This window comes from Globicephala melas, chromosome 9 (assembly GCF_963455315.2).
Source record: "Globicephala melas chromosome 9, mGloMel1.2, whole genome shotgun sequence".
NCBI lineage: Eukaryota > Metazoa > Chordata > Mammalia > Artiodactyla > Delphinidae > Globicephala > Globicephala melas.
In genome coordinates this window covers 70,588,861-70,601,726 of record NC_083322.1, presented here as the reverse complement: position 1 = coordinate 70,601,726, position 12,866 = coordinate 70,588,861, and the positions used below count along the sequence as shown (strand labels likewise).

Below are 12,866 nucleotides of genomic sequence, written 5' to 3'. Positions count from 1 at the left end.
AAGTGTTTTTAGATACTCCATTCTAACTAAAAATTTCATAATTCTGCTTAAACTTTGCCTTAAATGTTAATTCTATATAGATATTGGGGTTGATCAAGTTGATTTATTGCTTCACCCAAAGCCCCAGTGGAATTGAATATTAATCTCTCTTAGGAATTAGAAAAGCACACGATTTAATTTCCACAGCTACTATTCATTGTCAAAGATTGCAGGAATGAGGTTAAAAAAAAAAAAAAAAAGAAACAAAACGTCACTCCTCCAGTTTCATGTTCTAGTCCAAGACAGAGACAGAATGAAGTAGTAGCTTTGGAGGTAGACGAGGCAAGATTACAAATCCTGGAGCATCCACTTACTGGCTGTGTAGCCTTGGGCAAGTTACAGTGTTTCTGCCTCAGATTACTAGGTGGAAAAATGGGATAACAGCATCTAACTCAACAGATGATTATAGAAGCCAAAGATTCCAAACACTAATATAAGTAAAGCATCATGCTGTGTCTTCCTCATGAAAGTAAAATCTAGATGAATGTTAAAAGCATCAACTTTTAGTCCTATGCATAAAAAATATAAAACAATAAAATTTAAAAAATTTTAAAGCAAAGAAACTTCTTAAAGGGAAATTTTAAGTATGACTTTAGTTTCCAAAAAAGCAACTTATTACTTTAGAAAATGATTCCAAACACTAAGTTTTCCTTAGCTATCTCAGAATCATTTTTCTCCCTCCCCTTTTCCAATATTTTCTAGGTGTCAGTAAACCTGCTACATACTACCTTGTTTGGGCTAAAGTAACAATTACATACTTGCTACTATTAACTTTTGAGTAAAATCAAACAATTAATTGCTTAAAAAATTTTTATGTTGATCTTTACAACTACAAAAGGCATCAAACATAAATGAAAAGAACTATCTAAAGCTGTAACTTATCAGTATTGCCCTATATTCAGGGCAACACCACTTGCATACCACAGCAAAATGAAACAAACCTTCAACTACGGGGAAGAATATAAATTTTACTCATTCATCACTGCCATTTTAACATGAATGAATGAAGAAGGAAATCTGGACATTATTGTTACTATTATTGTTTCAAAGGTCAAACTGGAATAAAATGTTCCAGAATCACTCAAAAATAAGTCTATAAACTAAATGAAGGTTTCCTATACCGCAAAATACAACCAGGATTCCATATGAGACTTAAAACAAAATCCTCACTCTTATTTTTAAGGTATCTTACGGGTCAATATATTGTAAGTGTCTTTTAGTAAAGTTCACTAGTTAAAGGAAAAAAATACCACATTTTACATCAAGTATCAAAGAGACTTTTTCTGAAAGTAAGTTAAAATAGGTCTTCCAGGCTAAGGAAATATAAAACAAGGAACATAGGAAAGAAAAAGCATTTTTACCCTCTGAGACACTGTAATATCAATGTGGTAAAATTATATAATATTAACATAAATTAGTTATCTATTAACCCCACATAAATGTGCTTGTATTTTATTTGCAAGTGAGTAAAAGATCAACTTCTGCAGGGCAGAAATTGAGACACAGATGTAGAGAACAAACGTATGGACGCCAAGTGGGGAAAGGGGCGGGGGGTGGTGGTGGCGGTGTGATGAATTGGGAGATAGGGATTGACATGTATACACTGATGTGTATAAAATGGGGATGACTAAGAAGAACCTGCTGTATAAAAAAATACATTTAAAAAAATGTAAAAGGAAAAAAAATCAAGTGTCTATAACACAATACTTTATTATATTAATAAGTTAACATAAGTTAAGTCACTTTTGAAGGGGTTGGACATAAAAGTAGACTTTTTTATTACAAATATTTGCTACTTTATATTACTGTCATAATAAATTCAAATTAAACATCTACTAAGTCAGACCAAAATAGCTTTGTTTTAATTATTTTTGTCAAGAAGTTGAAAGACATTTTACAAATAAAGCTGAAGTAATATTTATCTCTGAGGATACAAGAGAATAAATAGATACACAGACACTGATAATAAAATACTCCATCATACATAATTGTGGGATATGGACATATTTCTCCTAGAATAATTTAAACAACTTGGGTCTCTAATTGTCAACTACTCCCAAAACTGTTTCAATAAATTCTTATCTACAGTCTATTAGACTTATATAAAAACACTGAAAATATATGTATCAGTTTCTTTATATAAAATTTTGTTGAGCTTTTCATTATGTTATTATTTTGAATGTATACATTATGAGGTCTTTTCCATAAGGAAGATTAGGACATACTCAGAACATCTACTTATAGAGCACTCAGAATATCTACTTATAGACCAAAGACAAAAATAAAAAAAGGCTCTCTCTTCACATAAAGGGATTAATTTATCCTCTCTGGTGAATAGTATATGCAGATTCTTTTTTTTAAATTAATTTTTATTGGACTATAGTTGCTTTACAATGCTGTGTTAGTTTCTACTGTACAGCAAAACGAATCAGCTATGTGTATACATACATACATATATATATATATGACTCTTTTTTGGATTTCCTTCCCATTTAGGTCACCACAGTGCATTAGGTAGAGCTCCCTGTGCTACATAGTATGTTCTCATTAGTTACCTATTTATACATAGTATCAGTAGTGTGTATGTGTCAACCCCAATCTCCCAATTCCCCCCTCTCCCCCTCCCTTTCCCCCTTTGTATCCATACATTTGTTATTAGAAATATAAAATGGGTCTTTCCATGCTCGTGGTTCTTCTTGGTGGAGAGCAGATGGGGCAAATGGACAAAAGCATGTAGAAGAGAATCTTAAAAAGGGTGGGAAGTTACTATTCCTTACTATTGATGCTGTAAACTAACAGAAAAAAGAGTGGTAGAGGCTCCTCTCCAAAAAGCAAAGCAGGTTTTTGCCAGGATTCCTTTTACTTACCCAGGTTTTTCACTAGTACAATCAAAGTTTCCTCCCAGCCATGCATCCGTATCTTTTCATAGTGAAATATCCCTCCACTGCTCCCTCTTATGCCCATGTTATGGTGCAGGCTCCCCGAGTCAACGGTCAGAGACAAAGAAACGTTTGCTACCTTGATGTGCTCCTGAAGCTGAGCCTGGTGCTGCCGTGTCAAGTTCTCATGCTGTTTCTGAAACTCTGCGATCAAGAGCTGCTTCTGGATTTGCTGCTGTTGCTGGATGAGGAGTAACTCCTGCTGAAGTTGCTTCTCACGGACTACAGGGTCCACCACGGGCATCATCATCCTGAGGTCTGTCCTTAGGTCTAAAGGCGAGATGGGCTCCAGGCCCACAGGAACCTCTGATTTTACATCAACTGGAGAGACAGAAAAAAAAGATGGATGATAGAGGATAGAAAATTAGCAGATTGACTTGGAAACAAATGAAAAGTGAAAGACACTATAGCCCATTAGACAAATTTTACATCAACAAATCTAGTCTTTTTTTCCACAAGGATGGTAAAAGGTCTTCTGTATATCAGGCTTGATAAAATGAACTACAGGCTAATTTTCAGCCAGCGATTTGTACTCTGCTGTGAAATCTTCCACATTTCCCTTTTTCAAAGAGATGACTCCAAAGATTCATGGATATCAAAGTTGTTCATAAAACTTATTCTACTGGACCACTTACCAAATTCAAGTCAACTTAGGATAAAAAAATGCAACTCTATCGAGGAAAAGATGTCATGTTATATTAGAAAACTTCTAACACAACTAAATTTGTACACTTGCAAACATTTTTGTTTGTAATCAGAGTCAGAAAACATATGCTAAGATATATTCCTTATGAAGTAAACCTTTTAAAATAATGTATTTGTAGGGTTACTGGACCTACCAAAGAAAAAGTAAAAATATGCAAGCTAAAATGTGGGAAATGGTGAGTAGAAAGAAAATACAGACCCAGGGTAGACAGAAGTCATCTAATTTTCAATTTCAAATCATTGTAAAAATTTAAAAACTATTGGAACAACAACAACAAAAAGTGCTTCTATAAATCGACTTTGATATTCAGGCTGCCAATTTTCAACCTCTGCTCTAAATCTAAATGCCTAGAACTTCCCAGGTGGTCCTGTGGTAAAGAATCCGCCTTACAATGCAGGGGACGCGGGTTCGATCCCTGGTCAAGGAACTAAGATCCCACATGCTGTGGGGCAAGCTGCGCGCCACAACTACTGAGCTCATGGGCCTCAACTAGAGCCCATGTGCTGCAAACTACAGAGCCCGTGTGCCCTGGAGCCTGGGCGCCACAACTAAAGAGAAAACCCACACCCCACAACTAGAGAGAAGCCCACGCACCACAACGAAGAACCCACGTGCCGCAACAAAAGATCCCACATGCCTCAACGAAGATCCCGCATGCCACAACTAAGACCCGATGCAGCCAAAAATAAATAAGTTAAATAAATAAATAATAAATAAAACCTTAAAAAAAATCTAAATGCCTGTTCCCATAACTTTTAAAAGGATGTATCACCCTCAGGGTAACTGTGTTATCCTGAGTGTGTTAAGTTCTCTAGGTGTCAGTTCCCTCATATGCAAAATGAAGATAATTACCATTAGCAATAACAACACAGAGTTGTTAAAAGGACTAAATGTGATAATCCACTCAAAGACGGACAACATATATACCTCAATAAATGCCTTCTATAAAAAAATTATGTGAAAACAAATTTCCTGTGTATTAAATCATCAACACTGTGGGGCTAACCAAACAAAAATATGGAGCCAGTATGAAAATAAAATTGTTTATGATTTCTATTAAATATTAGAAAATAGAAACACTAAAACAGCTAGAAAAATTATAAAACAAGAAAACAAAGAAACATAGCCAAACAACTAAAAAAAAAATCCACCTTCACTAGTAAAGATATGCAAAATTTTAAATAAAAATAAGGCATCATTTTCTAATGATTAAATATCATATATATGATTCACATATATGCATATGTGTATGTACAACATCCGCTTGTATAGGGTAAACATATGACCAAGTAGACAATTATATGTTGCAAGTGGCACTGCCAGTTGGTTTAAAACTTCTGAAAAAGTGATACGTGATATCACAATCCGGTGACATCTGTTAAGAGGCATTAAGTATTTCTACCATTTGATTCAGGTTTGCCAACTCTTGGAATATATCTTAAGGAGATAATACTAACAGGAAGAAACAGTTCAATGTCATACTGTTTACTGAAGTATTATCATTTTAATTGAAATCACCAACTACAAGGAAATGTCTAGTAAAATATGTCACATCCATTTCATGGAAAAATATGCAATCATTAAAAATAACGTTTATGGGAACATGAAAAATGTTGTTGTAACATTAAGTGAAAGAACAATAATAAAAATGACATATACCCTACGATAACTCTTTAAAAATTAGTTAATTTAGTCAATGTACGTTTACTGAGAACCTTAAATTCCCAAGGTGATTCTAGATGTTTGGGTTCGGTAGTAAAACTAAAAGACAAAAAAATTCTAGCCCTCAAAGAGCATATATTCTACTGGAGATTTAATGGTATTAAGTCTCTGAATTCTACCAGCAAAGACTGGTGAGATAGAGAACAAAAGAAAGTTGTATTTTGGGTGGAAATATGAATAATTTTCCCCCTTCTAATTTTCCATATTTTTACAAATTGTATCTAATGCTGTGACTCCTACTCTGAGTAACTTAAATTTGAAGACTCCGGGCTGGAAACTACAAAGTTAATATTCCATGCAAATTTAAGAGATATTTTCAGGAAGTCAATAAAGCCTAACATAAATTCTTTCTATAGAAGTTAAGGCTTCAAACACTAAATGAAACGTTAATGTCTTGCTTATCATCTGAATTGTGTGTACACACAGGCATGTGTGTGTGTGCAGGCACGTGTGTGTGTCAGCTTGTAGGGGTGGAGTGGGGGAACTGATATCAATCTTGTTTGCTGACACTGGTGATTTTTCAATGTATAGATCAGAAGAGCTTGCACTGATAGTGCTGTATATGCCAGTTTAATGAAAATGGGAAAACAATGTATCAATAAACCACAGTTTGGGGGACAATGTCTTCTAAAACATGATATTTACAAAAGGAAAAATAATAATTGTGACAAGTTTGGAACTAACTGAGGAAGATAGCCTGTAAGATCTCTTGGTCAAAAGGTCCAATGTAGAACTTTCAATTAAGGCTCTGGAGTAACATGAGATTTTGAGCATTAATTTATAGAGTTGGCGTTATTCCAACCAAAAGCAATGGCTGTTAAGCATATATTTCACTTTTACATTAAAAAGTCCAGACTAAAGCCTCAGTTTTTACATGGACATCTCAGTAAACAAATTTAACCCTATAAAGGCAAAATGTAAAATTTCAAGAGATCCTGGGGTCTCTTGTTGCTGGCATTCTTATTATCCATAAACTATAACCGTCAACCCCCCGCCCAAAAAAAGAACAAAACCCAAAAGAGATAAGGAAAAAAGACCCCCAGAACTCTCCAAAGCAGCTAGTGTAAGCCTCAAAGGGTAATTTGACTTCTTAACCTGCTATCCCAACAGAAATGATTGTGTCTAACTGCTTGCCTTTGTTCAGAGACTAATCACTAAATTGTGAAAAATCACCCTCAACTTACAAAAACTGCTCTTGATTATAAATAATTGCCCAAGACTGAGAGAAAGAGGCAGGCAAGATCCCAGTCTTTCATCCAATTTATTCAGCAGCAATCCACATTCCATTTGTCTAGACTAAATATAGCAGCGTTTACACAAGAAATCAATAGTGCTTGCAGCGAGGAGAGCGAAGGCATGAATATTTCATCAAACTCAGAGAGAAATGGCAATCAGCAAACTGATGGTTCTGTGTAGGTCATCTCTGGCCTGCTGGATTAGTTCCTGTTACTTGGACAATAGCTCATCTCTGGTTAATCATAATCATATCACAGCCATTCTTTCTATTTTTAAAATTAATTGCATTGTGGGTGACAAAGGCTCATCGTATTCCAAAAAGAATGACGGATTTTTCTTCCATCTTCTGTGACAGGCTAATAAGCCTCCCCAGGAGCAATAATAGTAACACAATACCAGGGCTGAGTTTCAACAAGTTACAGTCACTTACACATCACAGAATGTGAAAGAAAGGGCATTGTCCACAGCTGCTGTATTATCATAATCAGAAATAATCAACTAACAAGGAAAAATTAACAACCAATTTTAACAGTGAGGAAATGGAATCATCACTGTTCACAACATTTCTTGTCTAGGAACCTGCAAATTACTTAGAACAGGTGGCCAGTGATACATAAGTTAGAAGGAAGTTGATGATAACAGTAGCATTAGCATTACTTATAAACAAATCCTGTTTTCTTAACAGATCTCATAACTTTATTTAGACTCACCTTATTTGTCTGAGATTTCAAATACATGTGACATATATATGTATATTATATGTTTATTGTTATTCTAATAGCAAATACCCAGTCAGAACATTTCCACATATATTTAGTCTTATTATCACTTTACAGAGTTCTGCTCGTTCTTTCCTCAGTGTCTTTTCTTACTAACTCTTTGATAGTTATTCCCTCCTCTACTTAGGACTTATCAACTCATGCAATTTTTTTTTTTTTTTTTTTGCGGTACGTGAGCCTCTCACTGTATGGCCTCTCCCGTTGCGGAGCACAGGCTCCGGACGCGCAGGCTCAGCGACCATGGTTCACGGGCCCAGCCGCTCTGTGGCATGTGAGATCTTCCTGGACCAGGGCACGAACCCGTGTCCCCTGCATCGGCAGGCGGACTCTCAACCACTGCGCCACCAGTGAAGCCCAACTCGTGCAATTTTTTAGAAATAGTTTTTACTTTAAGAAACATGGAAACAAAAAAGCTCCCATTTCAAAATAAAAATCTCAGCTCATATAGATGCTTATGATAATTACATTTATTTCAGCAACATATACACCTGTTCAGCTGTAACTAAATTTCTTTGATAAGTACGTTGTTTTATATACCAAGACCATTAAAGAGTTAAATCAAGGTACTAAGGACACACTAAGTAGTCACGGCATGTTTCTTAATTTTTCACTCTAGATGCTATTATTTATAGCACAGGTATGTAGGGAGAATTTTTGTATGTTCAAAAGCAGGAATCTTTGGCTGCTTCTTTATCAGCTGGGTTACAAACAAGAAGCCATCCATTTTAAGAATGTTTTCAGTGAATAACTTGCAAACCTCATGGATGGAAAAATTCTAAGAATGCAAATTTTGACCATTTACAACTATCACAACAATGGTGAAGACTGTTCACGCTGTTCCTCTGAATGAGATCCCGAAGCAGTGCAGTGTAAAGCACAGGCTTTCATACACAGAAAAAAGGCACAGGCACAATCTTGCCACCAATTTGTATGTGTCAATTCAGTTACAAGTTGAAACTTGAAAAACCGTGACACAAAATGGAACCATGTTTAACTATCTCAGTTAATATTCACAATTACAGCAGCTACAATAATATTCAGGATACAGCATCACCAGTGCTGCCCAGAGCCAGTTTATATGGAAAATAAGTTCTTACACCAAGAAATGGGTGACCACAACCACTGGCAGGTGGATATATGAATAACGATTTCCAGGTGTGGGAGAAACAAATGCTGCTCTGATCATCTGCTCAGCTTCTTTTGTTCCTCCTTTCCTGTGCAGAAATCTTTGGGCCTGCAGACTCCGCCCATGGGAAAAGGCTGCCTGTTGTGCTGTTTTGTGCTTTAACATCATCCTGTCAAATGTGTGGGCCTGTCATTAGTTCAGGATTCAGAAAAGAATGTGGATATGGAGAACAGTATGGAGGAGTTTTTTTTCCTTAGAAACCTGAAAATAGAACTACCATGTGACCCAGCAATCCCACTACTGGGCATACACCCAGAGAAAACCATAATTCAAAAAGATACATGCACCCCAATGTTCACTGCAGCACTATTTACAATAGCCAGGACATGGAAGCAACCTAAGTGTCCATCAACAGAGGAATGGATAAAGAAGATGTGGCACATATATACAATGGAATATATTACTCAGCCATAAAAAGGAACGAAATTGGATCATTTGTAGAGACGTGGATGGACCTAGAGACTGTCATACAGAGTGAAGACAAAAAGAGAAAAACAAGTATCGTATTAACACATGTATGTGGAATCTATAAAGATGGTATAGATGATCTTATCTGCACAACAGAAATAGAGACACACACGTAGAGAACAAACATATGGACACCAACCGGGAGAAAGGGGTGGTGGTGAGATGAATCGGGAGAAAGTGATTGACATATATATATTGTCGATGCTATGCATAAAATACATAACTAATGAGAACCTACTGTATAGCTTAGGGAACTCTACTCAGTGCTCTGTGGTGACTTAAATGGGAAGGAAATACAAAAAGAGGGGATATATGTATACGTATAGCTGATTCACTTTGCTGTACAACAGAAACTAACACAAAATTGTAAAGCAACTATACTCCAATAAAAATTAATTTTTAAAAAAATGAATGTGGAATCTCTCTCTCAGATACGTGTAATCCATACTTTTTCAAAGTATAGCCTTTAATAATAGTTTAAGTACATGGGAAACGCTGCAGGAATTTATATGAAACTTCAGCAGGAATAGACATCTTTCACTAATCTTTCCCTACTTGTTTCTTTTTTGCAGCCTTCGCCAGGACAGGCTGGTTCTATTAACCTATGTGTACATGTATCCTAATGATACCGTGTCATCTATGAAACTCTGCTCAATACCAAGATGTTCACTTATGCTGGTTTGACAGGTAGTGTCAGAGAGATTATTACCTGCTCTGTATAGTATGTACTGCCTTGTCCTGTCATTTCTGTACTTTCTGGCCAAACTGAAATCAATATGGAATAAAAACAGTGACACCCACTACCAATTAGGAAGTTATCTGGTTTACTGTGTCTTAAACTCTTCATATGCACATACGCAATTCTACTGATCATCTGGTCAGCTAACGCTAGTACAGTTTTCACTGTGAGCCTTCTTGAACAGAAACTGGAGAGGTCTTGGAGAATGGATGGAAGAAGATCCATAAGTATCACTTATGATACTAATACTACTGATACAACTTTATGTGCGGGATGTCAATCCCACCATGAAGAATCTTAAAGTTTGCTCTGGTACAGCAACAGGGGATACCTAGCTTTTGTGATTCTAGCTTCACTGCCACTTCCTCATCATTGGTTACGTTGATCACCAGAAAGAATTCTTCAGGTAGAATCCATGGGCTTTGGGAAAGAAACAGAACTTAAATGTTTTTCTTCCTTCAACTCAATGAACTTGATTTACATCCATTTAAACCACCTTGATATTTCCTTTTCTGAAATCCTGCTACCACCTCTCACTCCCTTTCTTTTAACACTGATTTGGAACAAAAGAAATCCAATTTTGTAATTTTATTTACACTTTTATCCATTATACCTTACTTGTTATATCACAGCATAAACCTAACTGAGGGCTGGCCCACGCCTGATGGCTGTTTGTATTTTGTTCCTCTAGCTCTTTGCCTCAATAACTACATTGCAGCATAAATTCTTAAGTATAATATAATTAATACTATCTAAAGAAAGTATCAGACTGTTTAGGGCTGTGTATATCTAAAATAACATTGAAATCACTGTTTTTAAAGTATCATAGGTTAACATATCACTTTTCATTTACACCTTTATTCAGCAAATATTTGTAAAGCTATATTAATTGCCAAAACAGTTTTTAGTCAACAAGAGAAGGCACTGCCTTCAAGGAACTCATGTGTTGATGCACATCAAGCCATAAACTGATGTAGAAAACATGACGCATCAAGGGCAATGATGTTGGTGCTCTAGGATCCCACCTGGGCCCTCTTCTATTTTCCCTCCAGGACTCTCAGTGGTGATATTTTCCATTCCCAGGACTTTATTTGCTTCCTCTATGGTCACAATTCTCTCTCCAGCCTAAACATCTATTCTAAACTTGCCACCGATATGTATAACTAGTACTGCTACTCTTCATTTACCTGTCTTACTCTGCTCTTTCTCCAGTACCTCTGGAGAGGTACTGTGCAGTCAGAGGAGAACATGAAAGTGATATTTGACTCCTCTGTCCCTTTATTATCCATACCCAATCAACATAAACAATCTTTTCTACTCCTAAATATTTTTTGAATTCATCAAGCTCTCTCCACTACCACTGCCTATTTTACTAAAGCAGCCCTCTGTCACTTTTCTGGGTAACACCCATCAGTGGAACCCCAATCTTTAACATGATGGCCTATCCCTCTATGATGTGCTTTCTGCCCGTGTTTTCAGCTTCAACACCCCCTACTCTCCTCCCTTCATTTGAATCACACCGATCTGCTTTCAGTCTGTGAACACACCATGCTCTCCGAAATCTCAGAGATTTCTCATATACATTCTCTCTTTCTAAATTCCAATCCCACCCCATTTTTCTATACTGATTCTGACTTATCCTTCATATCTTAGCTAAAAATGATTTGATGTAGGATGTCTTTCTGTATCTTATTGTATTTTCTCATTAAAATTTTCAATTCATTTTCATAATATTTGTTTAATTGACTCCCTTCACCATTATTCTAAGTTCCTTGAGAAGAGGGACCACATTTTCAGTGCGTGGCACAGCATAAAATCATAGTAATGCCTCAGTGCATACCTGAAATGAATGAAGGAATAAATGAATGAGTGATAGTGATGAATCATACGGTAATAAAATTAGAAACACATATGTACATATCCAATTAAAATCCTAAAACAATTACTTACTAGTTCTTTTTGACTGTCTGAATCCAGGTAAACATTGACTGTTTATTGATAAGTGAATGAGTTTCTGGCAAAAGTGATTAAGTATTTGAAAAAAGCAATCTCAAAAATTTTTCCACCTAAGATGTCATTTCACATTTCCCAGACCCCAAGTTATCTCTTAAAACTCAGTGTGCTGACAGGTGACAACCACCAAAGTGCAGGAAGGGAACGCTGAGTAAAATAAAACTTACCCATCATGCTGTTTGCCTCAGTAGAGATCACCAAGAATAAGCCACAATCTTGAGTTATCTAAACAGTAAGGCCTAATTCATGAATGATTACCCCATGTTACATTATGAGAAAATTAGAACAGAACCGATAAACTATAAGCTAAGAATTTTTTTCAAATCTCCAATTTGAAAAATGAAGAATTACTAAATTAATAGAAAAGATAGTAAATTAATTAATACTAAATTAATAGAAAAGAATAAATCATCTTAAGGTTATTTAATATTTTCTCTAAAATAGCCAATAACTGATTTTTAAAAAAATATTGAAGTGCCTTTTATTGAAGGCTCTTCACTGAAATGTGTAGAATCATTGCAGACTGGGAAGGCATATTTTTTTCTGAAAAAGTAAATTACTCAATTTGAATGTGGCTAACATCAAAAATGGGAAATGCAAAAACAAGCAATACGACGTCAGTTTGATGACAATGTTGCCCAAATTTCACTTTAGTAATACAAATAAATATTCTTAGCTTATTTTCCACTGTTAATATTTATATCATAATGAAATAAAGAATAAATTAATCAAACTTGAAAAAATAATTTCTAGAACAAGAATACTTAAATTGATTAGTCCAGAAATACAATTCTCCCTGATAGTGATTCTGTTCAAGTTACACATGTTTACTGTTTCTTTAAGGTGCACTAATACATGGCATAAATGAAAAGAAAATAAATGCAAGAAGCAATCTGAGCTTTTATTTACTATTCTCTTATTCCCAGGGGTCTGAACAGGAAACAAAAATAACCACAAATGACTAAAATATCAGTAGGCCTTGAAATATCAACATTTAAGCTAAAGAAAGCTAACTTTTTAATCAAAGCCTTACTATTTT

The 12,866-nt window shown here is 35.5% G+C and overlaps 1 protein-coding gene and 1 pseudogene across 1 annotated transcript in view; both read right to left on the bottom strand.

Moving 5' to 3' along the window:
* HDAC9 (histone deacetylase 9) overlaps nucleotides 1-12,866 on the bottom strand; it is an 812,002-nt gene that overhangs the window by 482,354 nt on the left and 316,782 nt on the right. Inside the window, exon 4 of the mRNA XM_060304692.2 lies at nucleotides 3,058-3,299. Within this exon, the coding sequence (XP_060160675.1) occupies nucleotides 3,058-3,299 (242 nt within the window). The remainder of the gene's footprint in view (nucleotides 1-3,057; nucleotides 3,300-12,866) is intronic.
* On the bottom strand, nucleotides 9,627-11,103 carry LOC115853905 (casein kinase I pseudogene; annotated as a pseudogene).